The sequence below is a fragment of the Moschus berezovskii genome, chromosome 11 (genome assembly GCF_049115385.1).
Source record: "Moschus berezovskii isolate FMDL1 chromosome 11, NW_MosBer_1.0, whole genome shotgun sequence".
Classification (NCBI taxonomy): Eukaryota; Metazoa; Chordata; class Mammalia; order Artiodactyla; family Moschidae; genus Moschus; species Moschus berezovskii.
In genome coordinates, this window is record NC_142470.1 from 69,911,525 (window position 1) to 69,927,818 (window position 16,294).

Sequence of the window (16,294 nt, forward strand, 5' to 3'; positions counted from 1 at the left end):
AATGTCTGGATACTTTTGACTGTGGGGAGGGATAGTATGCTCATGGCATCAAGTGGATAGAGGCCAGGAATGCTATTCATTATCCTTCTGATGCATAGGAAGGCCCCTACAACCAAAAATTATCAGTCTAAATGTCAATACTGCTGAGGTCAAAATAGCTGGCTTAAGTCTAAACAACTGATACTAAATACAACATAATTCTGGAAAGTACAGGTTACTTTAGAAAATCTGATGCTTAAAGTCCACTTTTAAAAGCAGTGGAATAAAACCCAACATTTAAATGTTAGCTCATATCTTTATTAACCAATATACAATTACTTGTCTTCTGGTTTGTTGAAACAATAGGTCAGACAACATTTGCCACAATAATGTCTGTCGAAGTGACTGGCCATAAACACTCCAGCACCACATTCATCTGAGGGACACTCCCGGCGAAGGCGACTGATTTTGCCATTCTCATCCACCTAAAAAGCAGAAACTTGCTATTAAGATAATCTTGCAACATATTCTGAAGTCTGGTTTATAAGTGACTCAAAATATTTACCCTTTAAATTACACAACGATAGTTTTTAGTATTTACAAACCAAAGCATCCCAAATTCTCACCAGTAATTAGTACAACAAAATGTTGAGTTTTTAAAAGTCCAGCCATGCAAGTGATGGAAAGACCTGAACCCAAACTGACATTAGAATCCAAAGCTTAGTTGAAATGAAGTAGCTACAGGTAATCCCCATTACATAAAGCGCAATCAAATACAAAAACAGGAAAAAACTCCAAATTTCTTTAATAAAAGAGTTTGAAACCAGAAATGCAAACAAAATTATTAATCTGTAGACAAAAAACTTATCTGACCCACCTTATAGTATTTCAGAACAGCCAATTTAACCTTCTTTCTCTTATGCTTGTTCTTCTTGGGAGTGGTGTAAGACTTCTTCTTCCTTTTCTTAGCACCACCACGAAGTCTCAACACTAGATGAAGAGTGGACTCCTGTTATTGAACAGAGAATGAAACAGGCTTTAAAAATGGCTACATTAATGCTAGTGTTCAGAGAAGGGACAACCAGCATCATGCACCTTCTAACTGGATGTCAAGCACACCCACAGATGATGGACTGTTGGGGAGATATCTGATTCTTAAATAAACTGCCATAGAAAGGTTAAATAACATCATGGGATGCAATGTGCTAAATCCAAAATGTAGGGGACTTTAGCAGCACTTCTCAAATGCTGATACAGGAATCACCTGGGATACTATTGCTAGTTGCATGCTATTCTCCCTATTTTTGAATACTTGTCAAAATTCCCAGTTGTAAGACATATATTTATACTTTAAGGGCCGCTTTCTTCCAAACAGACCTTTTGAATGTTGTAGTCAGACAAAGTACGTCCATCTTCCAGTTGCTTGCCAGCAAAGATCAGTCTTTGCTGGTCAGGAGGAATTCCTAATGGGAAACAAGTTGAATACAAAAATTAAGTGATGAAAAATTAAGCATATCTGCTCAAGATTTACAATCCTGAAGAAAGTAACTACTACTGACAGTCATCCGTGAGTTCTCACTACAGGCAAGGTATAACTGTAAATGTTTACACATTTTAATCTCATTTACCCTTAATATACGTTAACAAAGCCACTTTACAGAAGACACTAAGTGTAAATTAGCCAGGTCGTTAGAATTCACACAAGTGAAACTGCAGTTTGGCTCCATACTGATAAACGTTTGTCTACTGTAGTATTCCAAAAGCATTTTCGTGCAACGCGTTTCAATCAGACCTCTTCCCACCCCAGACAGCAGGTGTGTCTAGCGCCTGACAAGAGCCTCTACAGACCAGTTTTTCTGAATCAGAAAATATAAACTTGCCTTCCTTATCCTGGATCTTGGCCTTTACATTTTCTATTGTATCCGAGGGCTCGACCTATGAACATATTGGTAACAGAGTAAGAAACTTGAAAGTTACCCAGGAACCGAGCCGGTGGGGGCCGAAGCCTACCTAGGACAGCCCCGGACTGCGCGGCCGGGACACCCGTGGTCGCGCCTAACAGCAGAGCGCCTCCCTCCCACCGCGCGACGCTGGCTCCGGCGACCCTGTCGGAAAGCCTAGAGGCGACACGCTGGGACTTCAGGCATAGAAAACGCGCCCTAGGCCGCGGCTCAGCCAACAACCCTCACTTGAAGGTCCGATTTTAGAAGCCCGGCTCACAAACGCGTTGTACGGCGGAAAGCAGCGCGCGTGCCGAAATCCCCCTCAGGCCCTCCCTCCTTCAGGCCGCGGCTTCTCCCCGGCCTGGCCCGTACCTCGAGAGTGATGGTCTTCCCCGTCAGGGTCTTCACGAAAATCTGCATCTTGGCGACGGTTCCACCTGAGGATGAGGAAAAGGAGGAGACAGATGAGACCTGGAGACACAGGAGGGGCGATGGCAGGTTACCGGCCAGAGCGCGGCCGCACGCACACACTCACCGCAGATGGCGGATCCGAAAGGAAGGCCCCACGCTAGTCCACGAGCTTTCCGGGCGCTCCTGGAGGCCCCACCTCCTAGGCGGCCACACCAGGTGCCTGAGCACTGTCGCAGGGGCTGTCCAGCCACATGCCAGACCAGGTCGTGACCTCATTTCTCCTCCCTCTAGCTTAGCTTATTTCTCATTTTATCCTCCAGAACTTTCTCGAAATAATAGATTTAAGCAACTTAAAAATGTCTTTAAAAGACTTTCCCCCTGTAGTTGACGTGGCTAAGCGGGCCTTTAAAAGGGGGTGGAGTTAAAGGGGCTTCATGAGGAAAAGGGAGGAAATGGCAGTGTCTTCTGGGAGTTGTAGTTTCCACTGCTTTCTTTTCGGCAGGACTGCTTGTCCCAAGATGCAGTTCCGTACCTCCCGGCTACCTAGTTACTATCGCCTAGCGGTGGGTTTGGAGAAAGGAGGTGAGGAGGAAGAAACAAGCGTAGTAATGGTTTCGGGGAGATGGAAACGGGTCAGAAGTGACTAGGAGGGAAGGTTAAGAGGCTGGTGAAGAGCAGGGGGACCAAAAGTGTCGTCACCCACTAACAGGCGGTGAGGGGCGGAGGATCAGCGATCTACCACCAGAAGCTCCAGGGCCTTCAAGGGAAGGGCTTTCCAGTGGCCAGCTCCAGGCAACCAGAAAAATATGTGGTGTCCTCGACCCCTTAGGCTCTCCTAGTTTGAGGAAGAGCCTGTCTTGTATGTCACTACGCAGTGTGAAAAGTCTCAGGAGTTTTCACATTTTCAAATGAAGTCATATGGGAAAGAAACCCGATGGAAGTTTATTTACTGCAGAATTTCCAAGTTTGGACGTTGGGAGTTGTGAAAGTCCTAAGGGGAAGTTTTTAGAGTATGTTTAGGGTGCTCTCCTGGCAAGGGCAGGCGGGTTAGCGAGCTAACCTTTTGCTATGCGTTTTTGCTTAGTCCTGTCCCGTCTCTGCGACCCCATATGCTAAGCCGGCAAGGGCCCTCAGTCCATGGAATTTTTCAGGTCAAAAATACTAGAATAGGTTGCCATTTCTTTCTCCAGGGGATCTTCCCACCCAGGGATCAAACCCAGGTCTCCTGCAGGAGGTTGTTTCTTTACCTGCTGAGCCATATGGGAAGCCATGGCCTTTTGCCATATGTACCCTACTAATGTCTTTATCTCTTTGCCGTTCTCTGCTTCCCTATCCCCAAATTCAGACTTCTTAATTTTCTCTGTCCCCAGTCGTCTTCTAACCTATCTTCACTTTTACTGCCAAAGTATTCTAAAAAGTAAAACTGATTATGTCATTATGCTATTTCACCTTCAAGATAAAACCCAAATTCCTTAGTGTGATGGTGAACCTCTGCCTTCCTTAGAGCCTAATCTGCCAAAGCCATTACTCGCTTTATTTACACTTTATTAACATTGAGCTGATTGAAGTTCCTGACATGTCTTTCCTACTTTGGCATTTCTGAGGAATCCATTTCTTCTCTTTGGTACACTCTTCATCCCATATTCTGCCAATTAATCTCCACTTTTACAACAAAAATCCTTGAAAGTTGTTTATACTTGTTGTCTCTTTAATTTCTTTTCCTTCCATTGACTGAACCCACTTCTGGGGACAGGCTTTTTGTCTCCCCTCCTATTCCAACTGCATAACTGTGGGAATAACCTCCGTGTTGCTAAATTCAACATCCATTTAATCTTCTTTGACCTATCAACAGTGTTTGACACAGTGGATCATGCCTTTCCTCTGAAACACTTTCTTCACCTGATTGACTTCCATCTCCGTAGACCCTCTTTTACAGGCTGTTTTGCTGCTTCCTCCTTATCTACCAGGCCTTTAAGCTTTGAAGTGCCCCCCAAGTTCCCATCCTTGGATATCTGCTTTGCTTACATTTCCCAGATCTTTTCCATTCTGTCTCATAACTTTTAAATATTTATATGCAGATGCGGAGAAGGGAATGGCAAGCCACTCCAGTACTCTTGCCTAGAAAATCCCATGGATGGAGGAGCCTGGTAGGCTGCAGTCCGTGGGGTCGCTATGGGTCAGACACGACTGAGCGACTTCACTTTCACTTTTTACTTTCACACATTGGAGAAGGAAATGGCAACCCACTCCAGTGTTCTTGCCTGGAGAATCCCAGGGAAGGGGGAGCCTGGTGGGCTTCCGTCTATGGGGTCACACAGAGTCGGACACGACTGAAGTGACTTAGCATTAGCATATGCAGATGACTTACAAACCTCTTTCTCACTCAGACTACTCACTTGAACTCCAGCTTTACATACTAGTTGTCGATTCATCATCTCTAATAGGCGGGCCCAAACTCCTGATCTTATGAGATTGATCTTCCATCTCATAGAAGGCAATTCCATCTTTTCAGTTGCTGAAGCCAGAAACTTTATGGTCATCCTTGACTGTTCTCTCATACCCACATCGCATCCCTCAACAAATCTTTTTGGTTTTATTCTTGATATATGCACCAAACACTTTTCACGGCTCTGCTGTTACCACTGTTTCAAGCCACCATTATTTTTTTTTTTTAATTTTTATTTTTATTGGAGGCTAATTATTTTACAATATTATATTGGTTGGTTTTGCCATGCATTGACATGAATCCGCCCCAGGTGTACATGAGTTCCCCCTCCCGAAACCTCTCCCACCTCCCCACTATTATCTTTTGCCTGGGCTATTGTAGTAGCTTCCCAGTAATTCTGACTTCAACCCTTGTCTTCACGGGGCAGCAAGAGCAATTCTTTGAAAAGGTAAGTCAGCTGTCAGTCTGCACACAGTCCTCCAGTAGCTTCCTGTCTCAATCAGAGTTAAACCTAAGTTCCTATAAGCAAGGCTATCACTCCCACACCAGAATGACTGGAGGCCACAATATTTGACCTTGTTTGTTTCATCAGGATGCTTTCAAACTAGTTTTCCCACATGAAGCAAATAAAATGCTAATTAAACTTCTGTTAGAAAATGTTAAGTTAAACAAACCATTTGATCTTATGATGCAAACGCTTCTTTAGTAAGAAAAGAGCTTTTTATTGTCTGGTGTTTGGTATTTCTATCCCAGAGGTATAGTATAGCACATGACAGTAGAATTTATTAGACCTGTTCACTCATAGGTTGAAATATTTATTTCATGAGATCCATGAGATTTTTTTTCTGATACATTTTATTAAGATCCATATTTGACCTAATCTATGTAAAGCTTTAGATTAATTGATTTTTTTTTCTTTCAGGCTTATCAAAGTTTTGGCTTTGTTGCAAAAGCAAATCAAGACTTAAATTTTCTCTGGTGAGCAGGTGTATAGATTGTGACGTATGTCCGTCCAAGAAATAAATAAGCATGCAGTTCTTCCTCCTATCAGTAGTAGAAGTGACAAGGAATTTTTGGAAAGAATGCAAAGATACATAATTACAGAAGCTGAAAGAGTGTGCTGTAATGAGGAAGGACCTGCTGATGAATATTACATCATATACCGAAATGTTTTTGATAAGGTATCGTAATGCTCTGAGACAGTGGAGTTTTTATGTGGTAGAAATGGTCCATCCTGACAATAATATTGATACCTTAGTAACACCACTGCTTGTTTGACTACTTCTATTTATCAGTTTTGAGAAATTTGTCCAATTTGTCAGAAAGGGATGAATGTGGAAAATGCTATGCTGGATTATGTTACTAGACAGTTAATGAGTGTTTCAGTTATCATAGCTTAAGTGCAGGCTATCAGTTTTTGAGGTACAATCTACTTGTGCCTTCAAACATCATTTTGACCTTCCATCTTAAATTATTATCCGATTCGCTAAGAATTGGGCTGTAGCCTGGTGATTTTTCATCATTTTGGGTTGGTTTGCGGTGTCATTAAAATCTTGGTTTAAATTTGATCTATAGTATTGAATTGAGACTCCTTGTAGATTAGAAGTCTGGATAGGCACAGTAAACAAGCAGTTGGGGCATGCATGCTCAGTTGCTTCAGTCATGTCCAACTCTTGGTGCCACTGTGGACTGTAGCCCGACAGGCTGCTCTGTCTACAGAATTATCCTGGCAAGAATACTGGAGTGGGTTGCCATTTCCTCCAGGGGATCTTCCAGACCTGAAAAACAGAGGTCAGAAAATGCTGCAGTTTTAGCTAACATTTGATTTTGCTTTTTAAGATTTTAGGAAAACGATCTTTTCCTTATAAACAATTGCGATATGGCCATCAATTCTCATTTTTTCTTTTTCACCTGTCTTTGAAGATGCCCTGACAGTAAAATAAGTGAAATTAGCATCCTTTCCTCCTTACCTGGAAAAAATAATTATTTGTGTTAAGACTTCTGTAAACTATTTGTCTCTGAGTTAAACAGCCATAGGCAAAATAGAAGAACTCTGTTTTGTTTAATTTTTAAGCATTCTACACTGAGTCTTATTTCTCCTCTAAAATAAAAATAAAATGCCTCACTCTAAGGAAAAGTGAGCATAAATAGTCATAGATACCTAAAAGTGGAATTAAGAAAATTGATGAAAAAAAAGCTGAAACTCCAATACTTTGGCCACCTCATGCGAAGAATTGACTCACTGGAAAAGACTCTGATGCTGGGAAGGATTAGGGGTGGGAGGAGAAGCGGACGACAGAGAATGAGATGGCTGGACGGCATCACCGACTCGATGGACATGAGTTTGAATGAACTCTGGGAGTTGGTGATGGACAGGGAGGCCTGGCATGCTGTGATGCATGGGGTCGCAAAGAGTCGGTCATGACTGAGCGACTGAACTGAACTGAACTGAACTGATGGCTATCCACTGGGCTTCCCCAATAGCTCAGTTGGTAAAGAATCTCGACCCTGGTTAGATTCCTGGGTTGGGAAGATTCGTTGGGGGATAGGCTACGTAATCCAGTATTCCTGGGCTTCCCTTGTGGTTCAGCTAGTAAAGAATCTGCCTGCAGTGTGGGAGACCTGGGTCCTGGGTTTGGTCCCTAGGTTGGGAAGATGCCCTGGAGAAGAGAAAGGCTACCCACTCCAGTATCCTGGCCTGGAGAATTCCATGAACTGTATAGTCCATGGGGTCACAAAGAGTCAGACACAACTGAGCAACTTTTACCTCACTTCACTTCACTTGCATATCCATAAAAGTATTAAATGGAAAAAAGAGTCTTTTCTACCTTTAAAATCATGTAGAAAATCTGTCTTTAAGAACTGGTACATTGGCAAGTTAGCTTCATTTTATAAGTTGTTATGGTCAGTGAAATTGTTTTGGTGTTTTAGTCATTAAGGAATGTATTAGATGCATGTTTATAGGTAGTGTATTGAATAGGTTTTATAAATATCAGAAATCATGCTGAGACTCTACTTGTATGAAATCAGCAAAGGAAAGTTATAACTGTAACATACTTATTGTTGCATATTCAAATGCTAACACTTGTCACAAGTTTCCACACATGAGAAGCTCTCTGCTTTAAATTAGTATAGTTATGGTGAAGCCATTTTGGAGGCGGTGTTGGTAAATTTAATTCCCAGAAAAAAGACAGGAGATTAAATAAAAGGTGATTTCTGTATCTTTAGTCCTTTTCTCCCTATCCCCCAAGATTTCCATTCGAACTATTTGTACGTTATACAGTTATACATTGTGAAGAATCCTATTTTTCAAAACTAAGAGGGGATCTGAAATAGAAATCCTGTGGTACTTAGAGAAACCTTTCTTCTAGCTTCTCAATAAAATAATCTGCCTTTCCATTTTCATATTATTCTAGCACATTTGGTTGTTAATAAGCTATTAATGTCTGCCTTCTCTAATCGTCCCTGTCTCTTGGAAGGGTCTAGTTTGGCAAAAGATGAAAGTACCAACTTGCATCTCTGAGTGCTTGGCACCACAGAACAAGTACCAATTCTGTTTAAAATCAGAGGTAGAGGATTTGGCCTAGAGAACCATGCCTGAATCAAAGCAAAGAGACCTGAGGCTTGTGTAACAAGAATTGAGGGTAGGTTGCAGAGAGAGAGCCAAGGACTTAATAAGCAAAGAAGATCAAGGCTAGGAAGAGTGAGTTTCAGAAAATATGGGTGAATTATAGAGGCAGCTGGACTTTGGAAAGTGATTGGCCTTTTGTGTTCTTCGTGATGTTTTGTGCAAATAGTGTATGTCCTGTGTGTAGGAACTGAGGTGGAATGAGTCCCATTCCTTTTCTCCCTCATAGTTCTGTACCTGGGAAATACAGCTCTTGTTTTGGAGGAGTTAAGGGAAGCCTTAATATGGAGACTGAAACTTGATTGCCTCGATGTCAGGAAGGTCATATGAGAGTTAAGTGGATTGGCTTTAAGAGAATAAGAAATCATGGGGACTGTGGTAAAATGAAAAACGAATCCAATTTAAAGCTCCAGCTGACTACTGCCATTAAAGGAATGGGAGTTCCATGTTGGTAGATTCTTCAGAGTTTTCAGGAGAAGCTAAAAATATGGACTTTGGGTGATATTTCCTAAATTTTAAAATATTTTGCTGGCCAATCAAAACTATTCTACCTCTAGCATACCTGTTTGCCTCTTCTACTCTAATGCATTTTCTATACATTCTTAAAAATTCATGAGTGTCTTTCTGAAATCTGTTTCTTCTGGTAAACCCATGGGAGCTGATGATGATGTTACAAGTCCGTTTTCTATCCATTAACATATCTGAGTTGTCTTGGATTGTTGCAGCACATTATAGAGGCTTGTGGAGTGGAGGATAGCAGGGAACAGTGAAGTTTTTAGTTTGAAATTAATGGTCTCCATTTTATTGAAAATTGCTGGGCAGCAGTCTTGATTTTGGTGGATAGGTAGTTTGGTCATGTCAGAAAGATGACCAGTATCTCCCACTCAGAAATCCTCTTCCGGTGCTTGCCGTTGATCAATTATCTCCTTATACCAATTTTTTTTTTTTTTTTTTGCCATACCACTTTTGCGATCTCAGTTCCCCTACCCAGAACTGAACCTGGGCCACTGCAGTGAAAGCACAAGTCCTAAACACTGGGCCAATGGGGAACTCCCCTCCTTATACCATTTCTTGATAGACCGGTATCTTTCTGCATTATTTTTTTCTAGATATTTTCTAGCTATAGTGGAGTATACTATAGACTAGATATGTAGCAGGGGTAGAAAGTGTAATTGTATCTTTCAGAGGAAATTGTGGATTGGTCACATTTATTCCTTATGTCACTTGATACCTTCTGAAATTCTCGTGAGTTGGCAACCATAGATTATTTTTAATGTTTTTGTTTTTTAACTTCTTTAAAGTGTTTCTTAGTTATTATAGCTTTTTCATTTGGATGATGCCTACACAAGGTTAACCAGAGAAAAAGAAAAATAAAGTAAAAAACCAATAAGCAGAGTATACAATGAAGTCAGGTCCTTCTCATTTTAGAACCTGCTTACCCTTTCTTTCTCTATAATTTTCTTCTTTTCTCCTCTGTAGGTTTCTATTTTATTCCGTTGTCGTTCCAGAGATATTATGTACATAAATGTCATTTTAAACCATGAATATAAAATGTGAAGGGTTTTCTACAATTGTACTTGACATCTTGGGGCTAGAAATGCAGTTTGGTAATTGAGATTATTGATCAACAGGAGCAGATGGGTTAGAAAAACAGGGAGATGAAGGGAGTCCAGGATTTTAAGGTCTGAATGAAGTCAGAGACTAGATTTGGAGATAGTGAGGGATGATATGTAATTGTATTTAAGAGATCCAGAGTTGGGATAGTTAGACCTGGTTATTGGTTTTAACTGACATCATATAATATATGTGTTAATTCCTGAGTAGAGCAAAAAATGTTTTTTTCCTCATATTTAAGCTCATAGAATTGTAATGATTCACAAAGATCATATATTCAGTAACCATGAACTGTCTTTAATATCCAGGCATATTGCATATACGTGCAAGCTCAAATTTGTAAAATTTTAGATTTCTAATTGCCCATCATTTCATTAAAAAAAATTATAATGCTATTTGCAAGGCTTTTGATCTATAGTCTTCTAGAAAAAAATTCAGTACCATAGACAGAAAAAATCATGTTTCAGGTAATAGAATATGTCACTGCATACAAATCCATTCTTACTTCAATCAAAAAAGAATACGACACATTTATTGAGACAATAAAGAAAGGCCAAAGAACTGCATTTTATCTTCATGGAAAACTTAAAGTTCTGGCAGGAGAGCCCACAGCATTGGTATATCACAGGAAAAGAATAGCTCAACTTCAAGCAAAGTAAGTATATTCGTAAGTAGCCCAAAAGGTGATAATTGCTACTTGGTTTTATTAACCAGCCATTGTAACTATAACCAGTGATTCTTAGTCATCTTCAACTTTGATTTTATTTTAAAGCCATGTTTTTATGTTACCCTTCCTATTGAAATTACTGTCTTTTTACTTGAAAAATAATGTTAATTCAGTTTGAGAATTTTATAATATCTCTTAGGATAATTGGAGACACATTGTAGTATCATAAAATGAAGGATGCAGATAATTGCTCCAGGTAATTTCTTGCATGGAAGGTTTAATGGTACAATTTCATGATTACCATCTGAAATAGAGCACTTAATCTTGTGATGCACAAAAGTAAGTAAGCTACTGGAAGAGGATAAAACTCTCTTGTTGAAGTCTCAGATTTTCAGTCTTCCATTTGATAATTGATGGGTAAATTGTTCTTAGAGATAATTTCAAGTCAACCAGGAAAATTACGTGAAATTTGACCTCCATTTTTCGTAATGTAGCTGGCTAGAGGTTGGGATCACTTCTTGTTGGGACAAAATGCTACCTAAAATAGCAAAAAAAATTTTTTTTTTTGCAAAAGGGACAGGAGGCTAAGATAGTAACAGAAATATTAGGGCAAATTCAGAAGACAAAAGATAGAGGAGCACTGCTGTTGCTGCTGCTAAGTCGCTTCAGTTGTGTCCAACTCTGTGCGACCCCATAGATGGCAGCCCACGAGGCTCCCCCATCCCTGGGATTCTCCAGGCAAGAACACTGGAGTGGGTTGCCATTTCCTTCTCCAATGCATGCAAGTGAAAAGTGGAAGTGAAGTCGCTCAGTTGTGTCTGACTCTTTGTGACCCCATGGATTGCAGCCTACCAGGCTCCTCCGCCCAAGGGATTTTCCAGGCAAGAATACTGGAGTGGGTTGCATTGCCTTCTCCGAGAGGAGCACTAAAGCTTCTTTAAGCCTGAAAGCATTTATTAAAACTTGTGACCATGAGCTTTAGTTTTTACTGTGGCATAGAGGTATAAAAGACAGAGCCTGGCATCTGTCTGCCCAAGGGGTGTAGTCTCCTGGGAAATCTCCCCCATGTAAAGCTGGGATGATGAAGGGCTACACCCTGAAGAGTGAACAAGAGGTAAATTGCTCCACTTTTGGGGACTGCATGGAAAATTGCCTTCTGCTTATCAGACTGCTAACAGATTCGGGGCCTATTTTTGGAGTGATGAAGTGTTCAGGAACTAAAAATGGTAGTATTTGCGCAGCACTTTGAATATGCTAAAATTTACTGAATTGAACACTTTAAAATGATGAATTTTAAGGTATACAAACTATATATCAATAAAGCTACTATAAAAAACATCTTGGAGAATAGAGTGAGAAAGTTATTATGTCTAATAATAACTCAAAGAGAAGAGAATATGAGACAGAGACACTGTTTGAAAAGAAAAATGGCTGAGAGTTTTCTAGATTTAGTGAAAGATATCAATTCACAGATTCTGGAAGATCAAAGAATCCCATTGTAAGTAATAAATACTCAGCTAGATTAATTGTACTGAAATTGTCAAGGATGAGGAGAGCATAAAAGTATCTATGGACAGGAACAACAACTGGATACCTTCTAATCTGTGTTATAGCATGTATTGGAGCTTAATTCCTTTTTATGGCTGAATAATATTCCATTGTATGTATATACCATATTTCATCTACTTATCTGTTGATGGGTACTTGAGTTTTTTCCACCTTAGGCTATTGTGACTTGTGCCACCATGAACATTCTTGTACAAGAATCCATTGACTCTCTGCTTTCAATTTTTTCAAAAGTCCATTTACTTTTAACATGTCTTTCTTTCTAAAGCACAACTATTAATATTTGGATGAAAACCAGGGACATTTGATCTCCACAGCCCCTCTTGTAATAATATTGCAAGCTCTTACTCTGATCTGTCTGTAGTTACCAAAAATTCTGTTTAATAATGAGACTGGATAGCAGTTATCTACTGACAAACTTGTTTTTACTGTCTGAGCCACCAGGGAAGCCCTGGCAAACTTGTTTTTAATTGCCAAAAACCTTGTAACATTTATGTATCCAGCTGATTTTAATCTATTATTTCCTCCCTGGGCCAAAATGAAACTCCAATACTTTGGCCACCTCGTTCGATGAGTTGACTCACTGGAAAAGACTCTGATGCTGGGAGGGATTGGGGGCAGGAGGAGACGGGGACGACAGAGAATGAGATGGCTGGATGGCATCACCGACTCGATGGACATGAATTTGAGTGAACTCCGGGAGTTGGTGATGGACAGGGAAGCCTGGCGTGCTGTGATTCATGGGGTCACGAAGAGTCGGACACGACTGAGCGAATGAACTGAACTGAACTGGGCCAAAATATTGGTGATAAACCAGGAAGTAAATTTCAAATAATGGTTTAAAGAAGTTTTTATTTACTTCCTGGTTTTTAAAATTACCATTTGTGGATGAACTCAGTTTTATCTCAGAGTGCTGTCATTCCTCTAGCTCTAGGATCAAAATTAATGGAGTAGGCTAAATAATGGTCCCCAAATAAATAGGTTCTAATCCTGAGAACCTGGAAATGTTACTTTATTTAGAAAAAGGGTCTTTGCAGATATGATTACATTATGATTACATTAATGTAATTAAGGATTACATTAAGGATCTTGTGCTAAGGAAATTATATTGGATTAGCCAGGTGGACCCTAAATCCTATCGCAGGTGTCCTTATAACAGAGTGGTAGAGGGAACATTGACACAGGCACAAGGGGAGAAGGTATCATGACCTCGGAGGTAGAGACTGAAGTATGCAGCCACTGAAAGCCGGTCACCTGCCCTCAAAAGTTGGAAGAGGCAAAGAACTGATTCTCCCCGAGAGCTTCTAGAGGAAGCATGAACTCAAAATGGCAAATTTTGACCCAGTGACACTATTAGGTTGTGCAAACATAATTGTGGTTTTTGCATTGTTGAAATGTGCTGTTTGTTATTGGAATACATTCTTAAATAAATGTGGTTATGTTAAACATCATCATCTTTTGCTAATGACATTGCTTGCTGCTTATTTTATATTTATTTTAGACTATGGAAATGATTTTAGACAAAAAATTCAAGCAATTTTCTTACTTGAGTTCAAAATGGGTTGTAAAACAGTGGAGACAACTCACAACATCAACAATGCATTTGGCCCAGGATGTACTAACAAACATACAGTTCAGTGGTGGTTCAAGAAGTTTTTGCAAAGGAGGTGAGAGCCTTGAAGATGAGGAACATGGTGGCCGGCCATTGGAAGTTGACCAGGACCAATTGAGAGCCTTCTTTGAAGTTGACTGCATGAACAGCTACATGAGAAGTTGCTAAAGAACTCAACATTGACCATTCTATGGTTGTTGGGCATTTGAAGCAAATTGGAAAAGTGAAAAAACTTGATAAGTGGGTGCCTCATGAGCTGACCGAAAATCAAAAAAATCATCATTGTGAAGTGTCTTATTTTCTACAACAACAATGGACCATTTTTTGAATGGATTGTGATGTGTGACGAAAAGTGGACTTTACTAATATACGACACGGGGCAATGACCAGCTCAGTGGTTGGACCGAGAAGCTCCAAAGCACTTGCCAAAGCCAAACTTGCACCAAAAAAGGTTGTGATCACTGTTTGGTGGTCTGCTGCCTGTCTAACCCACTACAGCTTTCTGAATCCCAGCAAAACCATTACCTCTGAGAAGTATACTCAGCAAATCCATGAGATGTACCAAAAACTGCAACGACTGAAGTTGGCATTGGTCAACAGAAAGGGCCCAATTCTTCTCCAAAACAATGTCTGACTACATCACACAACCAGCACTTCAAAAGTTAAAGGAATTGGGCTACAAAATTTTGTCTCATCCACCATATTCACCTGATCTCTCACCAACCAACTACCATTTATTCAAACATCTCAGCAACTTTTTGCAGGGAAAACGCTTCCACAACCAGTAGGATGCAGAAAATGTTTTCCAAGAGTTCATTGAATCCCAAAACACAGATTTTTACACTACAGGAATAAATGAATATTTCTCATTGACAAAAATGTGTTGATTGTAATTGGTTCCTATTTTGATTAAGAGATGTGTTTGAGTCTAGTTGTAATGATTTAAAATTCACGGTCTGAAACAGCAATTACATTTGTACCAACCTAATAATATTGGACTTCTGGGCTCCAGAACTATGAAAGAACAGATTGCTGTTGTTTTGAACCACCAAGTTTGTGGTATTTTGTTACAGCAGCCACAGGAAACTAATATGATTACTGAACAAAAATGATTTTTAAATTGCAAAGATAATTTTCAACTAAAGGGAATGGACTTAGTACTTTGTGGCCAGATTATTCTATTTAACATTTACAAATTTCCAGTAAAGTTACAAATCATAGTCAGTATAAGATTTCATTGATGCTTTGAAAGAGAATGGTTTCTCACTTATGAGGTTAGTTAACTTCTTAGGCATTGTTTTGTAAACTTTCACCCACATTCATAATGGTACAAAATGATAATTAGCCAAATTAATAATTTAACCTGTTTTACTTTGAATGGTATGATTAAATAATTTGTTGAAAGAAACTTATTTAAAAAGCCTTTCTGATTTTCAGGATGGGACTTATTGAAAATAATTCCTCAAAGATTCAATTGCAGATAAATGAAATGAAACAAGTCAGGGCAAAGTATGACACAAAAGAAGAACAATATTGTACTTTCTGCAAAGATCCTTTAAAACCTATTCCAGGTACAGTATTTTGTTTAAAATATTTGTGAGAAATTCCAATTGTTTCCTTAGCATGTGGAATCTTCCCTGACCAGGGATCAAAACTGTGTCCCCTACATTACCTGGCAGATTCTTACCCATTGGACCAGCAGCGAAGTCTCTTCATTAAGTCTCCAGTGATGGTTTGTTTAAAACTTCCAGCCATTTAGAAATGTATGCTAATGTTCAGTAATCTACAAGTTCATGCTGCCATCTCTTAATTATTTCTTAACATAGTCAACCATCTGATCTATTTTATTAATACTAAGACTTGCTCTTGGAGCATAAGTGTCCCGTACACGGCTTGTCTTGTTTGATTTGTTCCCTTTCCCTTAGGCATGACTGTCCAAGAATCTGTCAGTTTAGATGCTCTCACTAAATACTTGAAACATCTTGAAGGTAAATACGCAGAAACTGAAGAACTTATGTCTAAAAAATATGTACCTATTCAGAGGAAGGCAGATTTAGATGAGGAAATGTCTATGGTGTTAGAACGGCGAGATTCAACTGAAAATCTGAACAATGAATTACAGTTTAGGTATGAAAGTTACATCTGTGTTTTAAAAGTTTGAAGCTTTTATTTGTGTTGATTTTAATATTCCACTATTTGATTTTAGGTTCAGTATGTCACTAATGTTTTTTTATCTTTATAGTCATCAAAGACTGCAGGTTATTTCACAAGCACTTACTTTGTGGGTAAAATCTGATATGAACAGATCATTTCAAGACATCGTGGAGAACGTTCAGAAAAGTAGAGATTTACACGGTAGATGATCTGTATTTTTTAAATATCATAAATAATGGAAAACATTTTGTTTCCCCTTGAAAACTAAAGAATG

At 39.5% G+C, this 16,294-nt stretch overlaps 2 protein-coding genes across 11 annotated transcripts in view; one reads left to right on the plus strand and one right to left on the minus strand.

Moving 5' to 3' along the window:
- Positions 1–281: 281 nt before the first annotated feature.
- On the minus strand, positions 282–2,359 carry RPS27A (ribosomal protein S27a). The gene is made up of 5 exons (XM_088841459.1): positions 2,295–2,359; positions 1,860–1,914; positions 1,357–1,442; positions 857–988; positions 282–464 (listed from the first exon to the last, which is right to left on the minus strand). Exons 1-5 carry the CDS (start codon positions 2,340–2,342, stop codon positions 315–317), a joined length of 471 nt encoding a protein of 156 aa, XP_088697585.1. The 5' UTR covers positions 2,343–2,359; the 3' UTR covers positions 282–314.
- Positions 2,360–2,831: 472 nt separating this feature from the next.
- CLHC1 (clathrin heavy chain linker domain containing 1) overlaps positions 2,832–16,294 on the plus strand; it is a 44,368-nt gene continuing 30,905 nt past the window's right edge. The window contains exons 1-6 of one of the 10 annotated variants that reach the window (XM_088841449.1): positions 2,832–2,915; positions 5,702–5,960; positions 10,489–10,676; positions 15,304–15,437; positions 15,792–15,993; positions 16,109–16,221. In XM_088841449.1, coding sequence (XP_088697575.1) covers positions 5,784–5,960; positions 10,489–10,676; positions 15,304–15,437; positions 15,792–15,993; positions 16,109–16,221 — 814 coding nt within the window. In that variant the 5' untranslated portion in view covers positions 2,832–2,915; positions 5,702–5,783. Of the gene's footprint in view, positions 2,916–2,945; positions 5,228–5,701; positions 5,961–10,488; positions 10,677–15,303; positions 15,438–15,791; positions 15,994–16,108; positions 16,222–16,294 lie in introns of those variants that run through there. The other 9 variants (XM_088841452.1, XM_088841451.1, XM_088841456.1 and 6 more) reach the window with 9 other exon arrangements.